The 16,509-nt window shown below is 44.3% G+C and overlaps 1 protein-coding gene across 3 annotated transcripts; it reads right to left on the bottom strand.

Annotated features, from left to right (window-relative positions):
- Positions 1-273: 273 nt before the first annotated feature.
- Positions 274-15,472, bottom strand: LOC132384014 (RNA-binding protein 4-like). 3 transcript variants are annotated; one of them, XM_059955283.1, is made up of 4 exons: positions 15,247-15,472; positions 10,444-10,750; positions 1,478-2,059; positions 274-654 (listed from the first exon to the last, which is right to left on the bottom strand). In XM_059955283.1, exons 1-3 carry the CDS (start codon positions 15,349-15,351, stop codon positions 1,485-1,487), a joined length of 987 nt encoding a protein of 328 aa, XP_059811266.1. In that variant the 5' UTR covers positions 15,352-15,472; the 3' UTR covers positions 274-654; positions 1,478-1,484. The 3 variants fall into 3 exon arrangements, with proteins under 3 accessions (XP_059811266.1, XP_059811267.1, XP_059811265.1); XM_059955284.1 differs by lacking the exon at positions 1,478-2,059; XM_059955282.1 differs by having other exon boundaries at positions 274-2,059.
- Between the last annotated feature and the right edge of the window lie 1,037 nt (positions 15,473-16,509).

The following is a 16,509-nucleotide window of genomic DNA, read 5'->3' on the forward strand; positions in this document are numbered from 1 at the left end:
GTGGTGTGTTTGCAGTCCGTGCAAGGATTCACTGGACATTGAACCAGGTGTTCAACCAGACCGTGTTCTTCTCGCACCTCAGCTTCGTTCAACAGCGCTCCTCAAAAGGAAGTCAATGGATCAGGTAACAAAAGGCAAAATGGAGGCAGGGTGCGTGATCCCACAGTGGCTGCGGGCAGGTGCTATGACTCAGATGTCTGAAGCAATGAAGACGCAGCTCATCCCGTACAATTCAAAAGGATCAAACATGAACAGCAACACAGAGTCAGAAACTGAACGTGAAATTCCTGGTGTTTATTGTTAAGCTTTTAATACAAGGAAATGCATAACTAAAAAAAGTTTTTTTTTAAACTACTGACAGATGTGCAATATACTTCTAGCTAGCACAGGTAACGTTACCAAAATGGTAAGAAAATACACGCAGCACAAGACCAGACCACAGAAAGATTGGTCTCTGTCAAAATGGAGAAAGTGAGTTCAGATCAGGAACCAAAAGTACAGTTTGACTTTTTTTTAATAAAAAATATTGGGGTATTGCATCACACCAAACAGCTTTTGCTTTACATCCGGGCGATGAACACATCCCTTACAACCCGAAGATTTGCATGTGTATTTGGAAAACCCGACTCTCTTGTCAAGGGATAATTACCACTCCTGCAAGAAATAAAGAAGCACACATGGACATCAGTGTTTTTTTTTAAATTTTCACATAAAAAAGGCACAGGTTTCACCTTGTGTCAGCAGCCCGATTTGACTGCCCTTGAAAACTGGCAGCCATTTCACCCTGTCCTACGTAAGCCATGTGAGAAACAGACTTGAAGATATCCAGTAATTAATGCACAATAAATAAAAAATTGTCCTTGGCAACACAGAGAGGGAAAAAAAAATCAAAACAGTTAAGCTCCTTGGTAATTTTGGCAAAAGCATTTTCTGGTTGAGGTTACAGTAGTACAAATCAACTATAGATCAATAACCAAGAAGGCTACGGGGCACCACTGAACAATATTCTCCACCCCACCTCTCCTGAAGACTTTGACTTCACCATTACGTTCTACAACTGCTTCCAATTGACATCTTCTGCCCCCCTCCCCCCAATTCATGGAAGAAATGTGCGTCAGAAGGTGTTTCAACAACTATGGGAGATCATAACCCGACTGTCATGCCAAGTCACCAGAAACGTCCAATATTTCAAAGGAAGAATGACGCAGTGGTTAGAAGCAGTTATGTCAACTGTTCGACACTCCCGCTATCCCTCCACAGCCCAAAGAGTGCCAAGGTCTGTATTAGCAACCCCGAGATACTGAACAAAAATGGGGGGGATGAAAATAAAAATACGGATGGGACAAGGTTGGTTTGGGAGAAGGGGGCTGACCAGGAGGTGAGGAAACCTCCCAGTCCCTTGAGCATTAGACACTGAATAAGCCAAGTCTGCAATGTCAGACACACATCTGCAGTTGGAAAGTGGGTGGTGCCTCACCTTTGGATCAGAACATAGAGTACTGCATTCGGTCCACGTAGGCATTCCCCGCTGTGCTTGGCACGTCATACGGAGATCTAGTGGACATGGCTGCCGAAGTGACTTGAGAGTACTCAAACCCATATGCAGTGCTCGAGGAGGCCATGGGCATCCGACGCAGAGGGCTCCTATCCCTGCTGTAATAGGAAGGGCGAGGAGGCGGCACAGCGTGCCTCCCATAGGGGTCTAACCCGCCAGGGACGCAATCGCTCATTGGGGTGCCTATGGGTGGAAGCTGAGTTGACCGGCGATCATAGTAGGGATCTCCCATTGGCGCACAGGGCTGTGCCAAATAACTCTCGTAGTGCTCGGCCATCCCATACCGCTCGTCGTACACCGGGCGCTCTCCGTACGCTGACATGGGCCGCACTGGGTAAGGTTGGGGATAGTTGCAAGGGAATCCGCCTTCGAAACCACCGCGATCTTTGGGGCATTCTTTAGACCAGTGGCCCTCTTTACCGCACCGAAAACAGCCGTTTTTGTCGCCCATCCCTGGCTGTGTCCGGAGCCGACTTCTCGACAGCTGGACATGGATCCGTCTGCCTTTAAAAACAAGACGGAAGAGTTTGCTCAATAACATCTTGCTGTGGTTATGTTGAAACCATATGCAAAGCCGGGCAGGACCAAATTAATTATAACTACTACCAAAGACAGTTACGGTGTCTTTAGGGAGTCAAATGATCACCTTTGCTCAGTTGGGGGAAGTGGGACTGTGAAGGATGAAAACGGAACACTACTTGCTTGATTGAACTGACTGAAGATTTCATTGACAGCTCTGAAATATTAGTAACTCAGCACAATGTGAAACACTGTAAAAAGACAAACAGGGAAATAGCTTTTTTTTGATACAGTTAACTCATTTCTACCTCCAATGAATTTAATCATAGCTACACTCCCTATATTCAGAGATGTTAATCAGGCAGAACATGCCCGATTAAAGCTACAGCAGTGGATAAAACTTTCAGATGACTGAGTGTTTACTTGAGATGTAGTATTCAAAGAATCCTCCCTTTCTCCTCAGTTCCACGAAGAACTGAGGACCACATTTCAACAATGGCAACGTATACTGGCCTGGCCGAAGAGGAGAGGCAAAGCTGACAGATCCTTAAGGAAATTACAAGAGTGACCTTCCTTCATTTTCCCCTCCTCCCCCCTCCCCCAATCCTATCACTGAGTTTTAAGACACTCATTCCTTGCTATTCTCGACTAACCTAGAGAAGGACGGAAAAGAAAATTTACTAGAAACACAAGAGCCAGTGTAAACAGATTTACTGATACAACATTCAACTCCCCCACACTACTTGACCTCACCCCCCCCCCCCCCAACAAACTCTGCTTATCAACACAATAACTTGCAAACAAGGACCATGCTGGCCTTCAGTATTCCTGCGGAGAATCCTCCAACAAATTATAAAGAGTCAAGACGTCAAGGCTTTTTGTTGAAAGCTGCTGCAAATCGGCCACTGCACATTGCTGACCGTGACGTCCACTTCAAAGAAACAAATATCAGAAGTGGCGGAACCCACGAGATATTAGCACAGGGGAGCACGATCAACCTGAGTCAAGATTCAAATCTCCATAAACCGATAATCTGAGGACAGAACATTTTATTCCCCCAGGACCTTCACAGTAAGATTGAGCTACCCAACAAGTCAATGGATTTTCAGGACAGAGAACATGGCTTAGACATAATAACCAGGTGTTGAAAAGGCAGTAAGACAGGAGCTGGGGCTTGGCAAAGGAAATAAAACATTTCCTCATTACATTCTTAGAAGCCACACCAAAAAAAACGGTGGCAGCTGTCAAATTCTTATATGATTGAAGATCTGCTAGCCAAAAAAAAGTCTCAAAGGATGGAAAAGCCACCAAATTGTTAGTAACTGGCTTCTTCCAAATTTTGTGGCACATTTTCAGTATGTAATTTCAAAACTGGTTAAGCAATTCACAAAGATTACCTACCAACTGCACAAAGTAGGCAAAATACATAAGTTAGAATTTTAAAACTGGCCAAAATGACATTGTATTGAACACTGCGAAGAGGTTTTCAGTCTCCTTCAGGCTCCATTGCAAGACCAGTCTTCCCCATGTTTTAGTAACAGTAAAACACTGAGTCGAATGAGGTGCCAGTGTTGAAGGGACACTGAGATGAAGAACAATCACACAGCAAACACAGTTGCAAGTGTTATTCTTTTTTGCTATCTGCATCTTCATCTTACAACTTTGCTGCTCTTGTTCTAACTCACAAGGTAAAACGATAAGGAAATGGAACTTGAAAAGTTACAAAGTGATAGGCGAAAAAAAAACTGAAACAGTATTGATGTGACTGAAAATAGAATTCTGTTCTTAACCAAAAGAATCAAAACAAGTGTCATTCAGGAAATACTATACGTGTGATAGCAGCGGAGGGAAGTGGAATGAGACACAAAGTTGACTAGACCTAAAATTTTCTTCCTTTTCGCCCTGCTCCCCTACACATTTTGCTCATTAATTCCTCAAGATTGCCACCCCTTTCTGGGAGCAGTTTATTTCAGCTTATTTATTTACTGGGATACAGTGCAGGATTAGCCCTGCTGGCCCTTCGAGCACGCTGCCCCACAATCCCCCAATTTCACCCTACCCTAATCACGGGACAATTTACAATGAGCAACTAACCTACCAACCCGTAGGTCTTTGGAATGCGGAAGGAAACCAGAGCACCCGGAGGAAACCCATGTGGTCACGGGGAGAACTTACGCACTTTACAGGAAGCGGCAGGAATTGAACCCGGGTTGCCGGCCGACCCCAGTGTTCCCTAGACACCAGTCATCCAACGTTCATCATGCCAAGGTATCACGTTTTTGGCCTAGTCTAGTTATGAGCGGTGGAGGGGATATTTGACTGGATCACAAGGGAGCCATATCCTCTTTACCTTGGATACCCTTGAATAGCCGTAATGTTCAAGGACCCGGGACCATCTTCCAACCCTAAGATAATCATTATGACTTCTGGTGTGGAAAGACTTGTTTTTTTTGGGGGGGGGGGGGGGAGAGAAGAGGGAGTCAATCTTCCTGATCTGTCCCTTCATCCCTCTGTCCTGGCCCAAAAGTACTGACTGTTTATTCCCCTCCACAGATGCTGCCCGACTTGATGAGTTCATCCAGCATTTTGCATGTGGTCCTGATCTGTTGATGCTTTTCAATCCTTACTCAAACCTCCAAAAACATGAAGAAGCAAGTGCACGAATGAAGAACTCTTTGTAATTAAGCACGTGTGTCAGCATGGATTGAAAACATGTTATCACAAAGGTGACGGGGGAGTTGGAATAAACTGATTCAGGTCAGAAAGACTTAACTAGTGGAACGTACCAAGGATCGGTTCATGTAGCGACGAGGATATTGTGGCTGTTTCTACAACATGATATAGTGAACATTCGGCAAATGGTGTTGAGTGTAGCAAAGCACAGGGTCAAACACCTCTGTCAATGATTCAAAAGGCAGTTTATTATGCAAATGGAAGACACTGCAAATAAAGGACATTGAGATCTAGGTGTTCTTTGTGTACAAATCACAAAAAGTTAGCAAACAGGGACAGCAAGTTCTTAAGGCAGATGATATATAGAAAGGGGTTGCTTTTGTAACAATTATTCAAGGCCACCCCTGGAAGAGTGCAACCTTTATCTCAGAGAGCATTGGATGCAGTCCAATGGAGATCCACCACACTAGTCCCCGAGATGGGATTTTTGAGCCATCAAGACGGGCTAATCAGGTTGGATCCACATTCCTTCTGGAGCTTCGAAGAATGAAAAGTGATCTCATTGAAATAAGTGAAATGCCATGAGGATTGATGTTGAGATCTTGCGAAGGGCTGAACCTGGACTGGGGGCAGTGGGGTGGGTGGTTAAAATAGAGTTGCAGGGTTATGGGAACTAGAATGCAAGAACATTTAGTGGAGAGATTACGGAGACAGATGTAGTTAAGACCTCATACAAAGTAAGGAATCAAAAGCATGGTGTGACTAATGTCCTGAGCTGCATATATTTCAGTGTAAGAAATATTGTAGGAAAGACAGATGAGCTCAGGAAGTAAGAGTAAGGGAAAGGCCATTTGGATCAGAGTTGAAGAAAAACTTTTTCACCCAGAGAGTTGTGGATCTGTGGAATGCTCTGTCACAGAAGGCAGTGGAGGCCAATTCTCTGGATGCTTTCAAGAGAGGGTTAGATAGAGCTCTTAAAGATAGGAGAGTCAAGGGATATGGGGAGAAGGCAGGAACAGGATACTGATTGTGGATGATCAGCCATGATCACAGGGAATGGCGGTGCTAGCTCAAAGGGCCGAATGGCCTACTCCTGCCCCTATTGCTTATTGAGGGGCATGACTGGCAGCTCACTATTCCAGGGTTCCGTTGTTTTAGACATGGCAATGTGGGAGGGATGGCATTACTAGTTAAGGAAAATGTCATTTACAGTGCTCAGTCAGAATAGACTGGAGAACTCGTCTGGCAAGGCCTTATGAGTGGAACTAAGGAATAAGAAAAGAATGACCACGTTAATGAGGCTACATTGTAGACCATCCAACAGTCTGAGGAACTCAGAGGAACAAATTTGCAGAGAGATCAGAGACTGCTACAAGAAACACGAAGTTGTTATAACGGGAGATTTTAAACTTTCCACATATTGACTAGGACTTCCATACTCAAAATGGGGCAGAGTTTGTCTAAAGTGTTCAGGGAAGTTTCCTTAATCAGTACATAGAAGTCCCAACAAGAGGATGTGTGATACTTGATCTCCTGTTAGGGAACGAGACAGGGCAGTTGACAGAAGGGGAACACTTTGCATCGAGTGATCATAATGCCATCAACTCCAAAGCAAATATGGACAAAGGTAGGTCTGGTCCACAGAGTGAGATTCTAAACTGGAGAAAGCCCAACTTGAATGGTATCAGAAATGATCTGGCAAGCATGGATTGGGACAGGCTGCTTGCAGGCAAAGGTATACTTCGTAATTGAGAGGCATTCAAAAGTGAAATTTTGAGAGTACAAAGCTTATATATGCCTGTTAGAATAAAAGGCAAAGATAACAGGCTTAGAGAACCTTGGTTTTCAAGAGATATTGAGGGCCCTTTTTTTTCCAGAAGGAAAATGGAGGTGTATAGCAGTTATAGTCAGGTAGGAACAGAACACTTAAGAAAACAGAAGGATTTAAATAGTGTCTATCAGAGAAGGTGAGGGAGAATCCCAAGGTATTCTACAGATATCTTAAGAGCAAAAAATATTTCAAGGGACAAAATTGCTCCTCCGGAATCAGAATGGTAATCCATGTGTGCAGCCGAACAAGGGATGGGGGAGGTCAACATGGTTTTGTGTGTGGTAGAGTTTTATAGGGTTTTGAGGAACTTACAGGGATGTTGATGAAGGGAAGGCAGTGCAAGGCATCTCACAAACTCCTGCATGGGAGGTTGGTCAAGCAGTTTCAGTCGCTCGCATTCAAGATGAGCTAGCAAACTGGATTAGACACTGACTTTGTGGGAGAAGCCAGAGAGTGGAGGTAGATGGTTGCCTCCCAGACTGGAGGCCTGCAACTAGTGGAGTGCTGCAGGATCAGTGCTGGGTATATCGTGGCTTGTCATCTATAAAAATTACATGGATGATAACGTGGTTAACTGGATCAGTAAATACGTGGATGACACCAAGATTGGGGGTGTAGTGGACAGAAAAGAAGACTGTCAGAGCTCGTAGTGGGATCTAGACCAGCTGAAAAAAAAAGTGGGCAGAAAAATGACAGATGGAACTTAAGGCAGACACATGCGAGGTGTTACACTTGGTAGAACTTACACAGTTCTACCAAGTAGTAACCAACTGTTCTACCAAGTTCTACCAGTAGGGCACTGTGGTAGACCAAAAGGATCATAATTCTTTGAAAGTGACAGCACAGGCAGATTGGTTCATAAAGAAAGCTTTTGCTACCTTGGCCTTCCTAAATCAAAATACCAGGTACAGGAGATGGGATGTTTAAGTTGTACAAGATGTTGATAAGGCCTAACCTGGGGTATCATGTGCAGTTTTGGTCACCTGCCTACAGCAAAGATGTAAATAAGGTTGAAAGAGTACAGGGAAAACTTACAAGAATGTTGCTGGGACTGGAAGAGCTGTGGTATAAGGAAAGAATGAATCGGTTAGGTCTTTATTCCTTAGTATGTAAAAGACAGAGGAATACAAAATCATGAGGAGTAAAGTTAGGGTAAATTCAAGCAAGTTTTTTCCAATGAGGTTGGGTGGGACGACAACCAGAGGTCATGGGTTAAGGGTGAAAGGTGTAAAGTTTAAGGGGAAACATGTGGGGAAACTCCTTCACTCAGACTTTTTTTTCTATGACTATTTTCACTAATCTACAACAAGGGAACATAGTTACAAGGGGCCAATTGTATATAAAACTTAGGACATCTTCTTGCAGATGGCAATGGAATTTTATTTTTGGAATTCTGGGGAATTAAGGGAACAGAAAAGGAATTGAGGGTTGGGAATAGATCAGTCATGCATACTGGAGCAAGCACAAGGGACCAGATGGCATTTGTGTATGAAGAGAAATCTCTTAAAGTTGCACAGAGTACAGAGATGGTAGGGCAATGCTCCCAGTGTAGGTTAAATGGTTCAATACAGACTAGATAGGCCAAAGGGTCTATTTCTGTGCTGTACTTTTCTATGACTATCTACAGAAGTTCTATTCTGCACCTTTTTGTCATGTTGCCCTGTGAATAAAGCCATATCTACTGTCCTGTATTCTCCGGGGAAGAGGTGGGGGGGGGGGGGTAAAAAGAGGCAAACTACCTAACAAAAGTAGGCTGGGGAAATCAGATGGAAAGTTGGATGCTCCATAGCTGGGAGCACTGGACTGTGAAGTCAGCTCTTTTAAGTGTACAGATGTTGCAGTCATAAATGAAAACAGCAGTCCCATTCTGCACCCAACAGAACATAGAATAATACAGAACAGTACAGGCTCTTCGGCACACAATGCTGTGCCGTCCCTTAAACCCTGCCTCCCATATAACTCTCCACCTTAAATTCCTCCATATACCTGTCTAGTAGTCTCTTAAATTTCACTAATGTATCTGCCTCCACCACTGACTCAGGCAGTGCATTCCACGCACCAACCACTTTCTGAGTGAAAAACCCTCTACTATCCCCCTTGAACTTCCCTCCCCTTACCTTAAAGCCATGTCCTCTTGTATTGAGCAGTGGTGCCCTGGGGAAGAGGCGCTGGCTGTCCACTCTGTCTATTCCTCTTAATATCTTGTATACCTCTATCACGTCTCCTCTCATCCTCCTTCTCTCCAGAGAGTAAAACCCTAGCTCCCTTAATCTCTGATCATAATGCATACTCTCTAAACCAGGCAGCATCCTGGTAAATCTCCTCTGTACCCTTTCCAATGCTTCCACGTCCTTCCTATAGTGAGGCGACCAGAACTGGACACAGCACTCCAAGCGTGGCCTAACCAGAGTTTTATACAGCTGCATCATTACCCCACGATCCAACTCTCATGGAGGACAGAAAACGGGATACAACCAAGGACATTATCAAAACAAGACGTGGCAAGCGGTCCATGAACTTGTGTAAAAGAAACGACAGTAAGGCAATCTCAACACTTACATTGTTATTAATGCACAATGACATGAACCCTTGTTACCAAAAAAAAACTGCTGAGGTTGCCATATTGAACTCTCCCATAAAGACTCTCCCTAGCCCAGTTATCTCCACATACTACAAACGTTCACGGTCCTGGCTACTGGCCAGCAATTTGAATGTCACCTACCTTGTTTTCCTGTGCCAAGATGCAGCATCTCGCCCAAGCAGGCACTTTTCACTTGTAGTCTAGATGACGGGTGTCAAGGGATTTTGACTGCATAGGGCCACACAAAGCTGTTCACGCTACGTGGGCACAGAGCTGGTCTCTTCTGTCACAAGCCACCAGAGATTAGACACTGGGAATTCTAAATGGTATTTTTTCCTCCCTCCACCCAGCTTTCCCAATAGAGAAGAAACTGAAATTAAAAGTCAATTCTATAATCAACGTACATTTATTTAAACACTAGTTAATTCACATCTAGGACAAAAGGTTTAGGAACCTCACATTCCACAGAATAAGTCATGAATTCTCTTCACGTCTCCTGAAGGCCAGGAATTAATTCCAGATCTGCCAGTTACTACTATGGACAAGTGGTCAGTCCTCCCCTGTGAGCGTGACATGGGAGTTTGACTAATCTATTAAAATTTGGGATTAAAAAATTTCCCAAATTTACTGATAGTCATGAAATCAGGACCACCTAAGCCCAACTAAACTAGGTGAGTCCAGATTAGGAATTTGGACCAAGATGATGCTGTTCGGTCACTTGGGTTATCTTCCTAGAGTACTCCAACAGCACAGGGCAAACACACATCCACTGCTGAGAAGGACAGAGGTGTCAGGTTAAGCAAACACCACCATGGGAGGCTGCCTCCTCCAGACACTCATGGCCCCAGATGAAAAATATAACTGTTGCTTCTTCACAGCCACCTGCACCCAATCCCTAAAAAAACACCTTCACCAAATGGGCCTCAGTAGCACAAAGCCAACAATTCACACCACCCTGTTATGGACAACTAGGCGTGGGATGACTAGGGCTAATCTTGCTTTCGTTTCTATGAAAGAACGTTAGAAGTGTTCAATATTACACTGGCCAGTGGTTCATCGGATGTGCAACAGTGAACTATTTGCTTGGAAAACTCCAAGATGTTCCTTTCTTCGCCTCCTCAAAAGACAATTCTAATTCTTTAAAGGAAAATTAGGAGGGAATGGCTGACGATGCTTTTTTTTCCCTTCAACCATAATGTACAGGGAGAGCTACAGGCGTTAAGTGGAATCTTGCAGATAAAGTCAGCACGGCACCCCTAATCCCCCCCCCCCAAGCTCTTTCACCTTTAAACTCAGTGCCATCAAACCCTCGGATAGCTTCCATGGCATCCTCCTCCCTCTCCATGTGCACAAAGGCGTAGTCCTTGACAATGTCACACTCAATGACAGGTCCATACTCCTCAAACCTGGCCCGGAGCTCCTGGTTAGTGCATTCGCTACTGATATTGCTGATGTGCAGCTTGGTCGAGGTCTTCACTTTGCTCTTGCTGGCCTCGACATTGATGGGAAGCCCATGGAGCTTGTGATGGTGCAGGTTCTTGATCGCCTCATCTGCCGCCTCTTTGTCCTCCATGTGCACAAAGCCATAATTCTAATTGAAAGAAAATAACAGATTTTACTTTTTCAGCTGCTCTGGCCCAGCAACCCTGAAAGAAGACAGGTGACTAAATTCCCCGCCACAGCCTCTGACCAGAGATTACGCTCAAATGCCAATATCCACTTGCTTCATTTTAGGTTTGTTTCTCAGAACTGCAAATTTCAACCCCACTATTAAAAGACCACAAGATACAGGAGCACAATTAGGCCATTTGGGCCATCAAGTCTGCTCTGCCATTTCATCATGGCTGATCTATTTTCCCTCTCAGCCCCAAACCCCTGCCCTCTCCCCATATCCCTTCATGAACCAATCAAGAATCTCTCAATCACTGCCTTAGATATACCCAACGACTAGGCCTGCATAGCTGCCTGTGGCCACGAGCTCCACAGGTTCACCACTCTCTGGCTAAAGAAATCCCTCCCCATCACTATTCTAAAAGGATGCCCCTCTATTCTGAGTCCTCTAGTCTCCTGTCATAGGAAACATCCTCTCCACATCCATTCAATAGGTTTCAATGAGGTCACCCCTCATTCTTCTGAATTCTAGTGAATACAGGCCCAAAGCCATCAAAAGCTCTTCATCTGACAAACCGTTCAATCCTTATTTTCGTGAGCCTCCTTTGAACCCTCTCCAGTGTCAGCACATCCTTCCTTAGAGAGGGGGCCCAAGACTGCTCACAATACTCCAAGTGAGGCATCACCAGTTCTTTATAAAGTCCCAACGTTACATCCTTGCTTTTATATTCTAGTCCATAAGATACAGGCGCAGAAGGCAGCCATTTGGCCCATCGAGTCTGCACCGCAACTTAATCATGGTCTGATCCAATTCTTCCAGTCATCCACACTCCTCTGCTTTCACCCCATACCCTTTGATGCCCTGGCTAATCAAAAACCTATCTCTGCCTTAACTGCACCCAATGACTTGGCTTCCACAGCCACTCGTGGCAACATATTCCACAGATTTACCACCCTCTGACTAAAGTAATTTCTCCGCATCTCTGCTCTAAAAGGACGTCCCTTCAATCCTGAAGTCGTGCCCTCTCGTCCTAGACTCCCCTACCATGAGAAGTAATTTAACCACATCTAAACTGTTCAAGCCTTTTAATATTAGGAATGTTTCTATGAGATACCCCTCATTCTCCTGAACTCCAGGGAATACAGCCCAAGAGCCAGACATTCTTCATACGGTAACCCTTTCATTCCTGGAATCATTCTTGTGAATCTTCTCTGAACCCTCTCCAAAGTCAGTATATTCTTTCTAAAATAAGGAACCCAAAACTGCACACAATAGAGCCTTCAACATCACATCCCTGCTCTTATATTCCATACCTCTAGAAATGAATGCCAACATTGCATTTGCCTTTTTCACCACTGACTCAACTGGGAGGTTAATCTCTGTGGCAAATTAAACACAATGTTGAAAAGTGTATGGTCATGCATTCCTCTAAACTATCTCAGTCTCTCTACAGGCTGTTTCTTCAACACTAACCGCTCCTTCACCTATCTTTGTATCATCGGCACAGTTAGCCACAAATCCATTAATCCCACAGTCCGAATCATTGACATACATCGTAAAAAGCAGCGGTCCCAACACCGACCCCTGTGGAGCTCCACTGGTAACCAGCAGCCAGCCAGAATAGGATCCCTTTAATCCCACACTCTTTTCTACCGATCAGCCAATGCTCCACCCATGCTACTAACTTCCCTGTAACTCCATGGGTTCTTATATTGTTGAGCAGCCTCATGTGCAGCACCCTGTCAAAGGCCAATCAAAGATTATGTGGTCCAAGTACACCACATCTACTGCATTACCTTTGCGTACCCTGCTTTTAGTTTCCTCAAAGAATTGCAGTAGGTTTGTCAGGCAGGATTTTCCTTTCAGGAAACCATGCTGGCTTTGGCCTATCTTGTCATGTTCCTCAAGGTATTCCGTAATCTCATGCCGAACAATCGATCAATTCCAACAGCTTCCCAACCACTGATGTCAGGCTAACCGGTCTATACTTTCCTTTCTGCTGCCTCCCACCCTTCTTAAATAGCAGAGTAACATTTACGATTTTCCAGTTATCTGGTACAATGCCAGAATCTATCACTGTTAATGCCTCTGCAATCTCTCCAGCTACTTCCTTCAGAACCCAAGGGTGCATTCCATCAGGTCCAGGAAATTTATCCACCCTCAGACCATTAAGCTTCCTGAGCACCTTCTCAGTTGTAATTTTCACTGCACAAACTTCACTTCCCTGACACACTTTAAGGTCCGGTAGACTGCAGACATCTTCCACTGTGAAGACTGATGTAAAATACATATTCAGTTCTGAAAATAACAGATAGTCACCCTCTTTAATCTGGATGTTATAAAGTCAAATAGAATGTTGACAAAGTAAACTAAACACTCACATTGACCTGCAAACGATAAAGATTATAGAGCTATAATAATGAAAATATGAGGGAAACAGACTATTTCCAGTAGAGATGAGGGATCAGAAATGAAGGGGCATAGACAAAATATTTAAAATAAGCTTTTAAAGCAGTTACTAAAATGTGGAATTAACGTTCCTATACAGTTTAAAGGCTCTGCAGTTTGAAGTTTAATATTCTGTGTGTTATTCTCTCAGTTTCTGCTGTTTGTGTAACTTGTTTTTTTTGGCACATTGGGTGTTTAATGTTTTTCTTTGAATGGGTCCGTAGTTTTGTTTTGTGGCTATCTGTGGGAAGATGCATCTCAGGGTTGTAAACTGCATATCTACTTCGCTAATAAATGTAGTTGGATATGAATTAGTGATCAACACTCAAACGATTTTGCTGGCTACCTTAAGTACAAAAAAGGCATTAATAAGATATGGGTTCATCAAGGCTGGTGTAGGGACACCAGTGCCTTTGAATGGAAAATCCTTTAAAAGGTAGTGGATTTGGCCCAGTCCATCACAGGCAAAGCCCTCCCAATCATTGAGCACATCTACACGGAACACTGTTGTAGGAAAGCAGCATCCATCATCAGATGGATCCATCATGCTCCTTTCTCACTGCTGCCATCAGGGAGAAGGTACAGGAGCCTCAGGACTCGCACCACTGGGTTCAAGACCAGTTACTACACCTCAACCATCAGGCTCTTCAACAAAAGAGGATAACTACATTCATCTATTATGTTCGCAAAACCAATGATCTCACTTTAAAGACCTGTTACCTTGTTATTATCTGCTCTCTTATTGCTATTCATATATCTTCGATGCTCTTGCAACGATCCTGTTTACAGTTACTACTCTACAGATTGGCTGAGTATGCCCGCAGGAAAATGAATCTCAGGGCTGTATGTGGTGACATGTGCACAATCAGAATTACTTGCTCAAGACAAATATCAACCAGTTGTGCGAAGTTCCTGTACAGCAATGTCTTTCCATGGACATTACAAACTCACAATTTAAGACAGCAGAGAGCACGCCTCTAGAACATACCATTAGAAGCCAGGATATCAGAAAACATCTTAGCTTCCAGCTAAGTGCTCAAGCCGATTACAGGCTCCAGATGATTAACAGCCAAGTTAACTGCAGCAACCACCACCAAGCATCTGGGTTTATGGACTCAATTTAGGTTGAAATGCTGTTGCTTGCTTTATCGCTTGCAGGACTTGTGTTTTCTTTTCCCCTTTTTTGCACACTGGGCGTTTTTTTTAAAAAAATGGGTTCTTTCAGGTTGCTTGCTTTGTGGCTGCCTGTAAAAGCAGACAAATCTCAAGGCTGGTGCTCTTGTTGACATCGCGATTTAAATTTGAGGCGATCTGTATGATTTTTTTGTGTGTGGGGGTGACGGGTTTGAACAACTTCCACGGTCTTCTTTGTTTCACGTCTATCTGGAGAGGGCAAACCTCAGGAGTTGTACACTGCATGCATACTTTGACAGAACAATTACACATCTTTGAGATGAAACTCAAAAGACAAGATCCTGACTAGTGAGTGAACTTCAAAAACTAGAAAATACAACACACAATCTTCCTTTTAAGCCGATACATCTCAATGCCATCCACTGCAGATTTTTTCAAAGGGATTCTCCTCCAATATGCTGCATTTTAATTCAGAAGATACAGGGGAGTAGTACTTTTCCTCAGGGCCATTCCCTGTATGCAGTCCAAACCCAAACACATTGAAATAGACAACTTCCCGCGCCTACACTTTTTTTACATCTACATTTCAAATATTTATTTATCTTCCTCTAAGAGAGTAACGGTACAGGGAAACCTTCTCAATAGATCTAGTGGGTCCATCATCTGATTGTGATGTCCATTGGACCACTGGAGCGGCCGGGGGAAGGATTTTAATGTAACACTTCCACCATCACAGCGGGCCCTCCACAATTTTGTTCCCCTTGACGTTACTTCAGATGTGATTTTTTTAAAAAAGCCTCCCGGTTTTCTGCCTGAAACCCACCAGCCGGGAATAAAACATTAATATTTTGCAAACTGGCTTTATTTATTTCCTCCCCTTGTCACCACCTCACCTTGATGATGTCGCACTCGGTCAATTTACCGTACTTTTCGAACAGCTCCTTGATCTCTTCTTTCGTCGCTATACGAGGCAGGTTCCCGATGAAGATTTTTACCATTTTTTTAAAACAAAAAGAATAAACAACGTGAGAATGCCGATGGTTTAATTTTAAGACAGCTTTTACGTTTATTCCTTCAGTCGCTCCCAACGACTTTTCACAAGATGGCGACAGCACGCAATTAAAGGGAATCAAACGTTCCGCCCATCTACCGCCCCGCGATTGGATCGTCGTGCTCCCCTCTCCTCATTCCGATTGGTCCGCTTCGCGCTCACTCACCGAACTGTCTCGCTGCCGGCTTGCCTGTCGAGTATCCGATTGGCCGGTCCTGCTGCCAATTCAGATTCTACTCCCGCCCGTTATTACTTTGGCCAGATTTGCACCTTTAAGTTTCAGACGTTGGAGCAGTCTCTTGCGATGGGGCAAAAAATTCATTCTCTAAATTATTTAGAAACATTGAAAACCTACAGCACAATACAGGCCCTTCGGCCCACAAAGTTGTGCCGAACATGCCCCTACCTTAGAAATGACTAGGCTTACCCATAGCCCTCTATTTTACTAACCTCCATGTACCCATCCAAAAGTCTCTTAAAAGACCCTATCGTATCCACCTCCACCACCGTTGCCCATTCCACGCACTCATCACTCTCTGCATAAAAAACTGACCCCTGACATCACCTCTGTACCTACACCCCAGCACCTTAAACCCGTGTCCTCTTGTGGCAACCATTTCAGCCCTGGGGAAAAGCCTCTGACTATCCACACGATCAATGCCTCTCATCATCTTGTACACCTCTATCAGGTCACCTCTCATCCTCCGTCGCTCCAAGGAGAAAAGGCCGAGTTCACTCAACCTACCCTCATAAGGCATGCTTCCCAATCCAGGCAACATCCTTGTAAATCTCCTCCCCGCCCTTTCTATGGCTTCCACATCCTTTCTGTAGTGAGGCAACCAGAATTGAGCAAGGTGTAACGACTTGTGTGTATGAATGGTAGACAAGGCGAGCTTTTCACAGTTGATGCACCATCAATAACTCTGAGACCTGAGTTAAGGTAGGCTTTTATTGGCTGGAAGAAAGCACAAGCAGCAAGTGACCACTACACAACATCCTGGAGACAGAGAGGCCGGGCTCAGACCTCAATCGCCTTTATACCGGGGTCTGTGGGAGGAGCCACAGGAGCAGTGGGGGGGGGGGGGGGGCGTGTCCAGACAGGTAT

The sequence above is a fragment of the Hypanus sabinus genome, chromosome 31, assembly GCF_030144855.1.
Source record: "Hypanus sabinus isolate sHypSab1 chromosome 31, sHypSab1.hap1, whole genome shotgun sequence".
Lineage (NCBI taxonomy): Eukaryota > Metazoa > Chordata > Chondrichthyes > Myliobatiformes > Dasyatidae > Hypanus > Hypanus sabinus.

What these genes read in the sequence shown, in the direction of transcription:
- LOC132384014 (XM_059955283.1), bottom strand. Translation starts at nt 15,351, where the DNA reads ATGGTAAAAATCTTCATCGGGAACCTGCCTCGTATAGCGACGAAAGAA. An exon ending in CCGAGTGCGACATCATCAAG is followed by an intron (nt 10,751 to 15,246) that starts GTGAGGTGGTGA and finishes TCTTTCAATTAG; the next exon opens with AATTATGGCTTTGTGCACAT. An exon ending in TGATGGCACTGAGTTTAAAG is followed by an intron (nt 2,060 to 10,443) that starts GTGAAAGAGCTT and finishes TTGTTTTTAAAG; the next exon opens with GCAGACGGATCCATGTCCAG.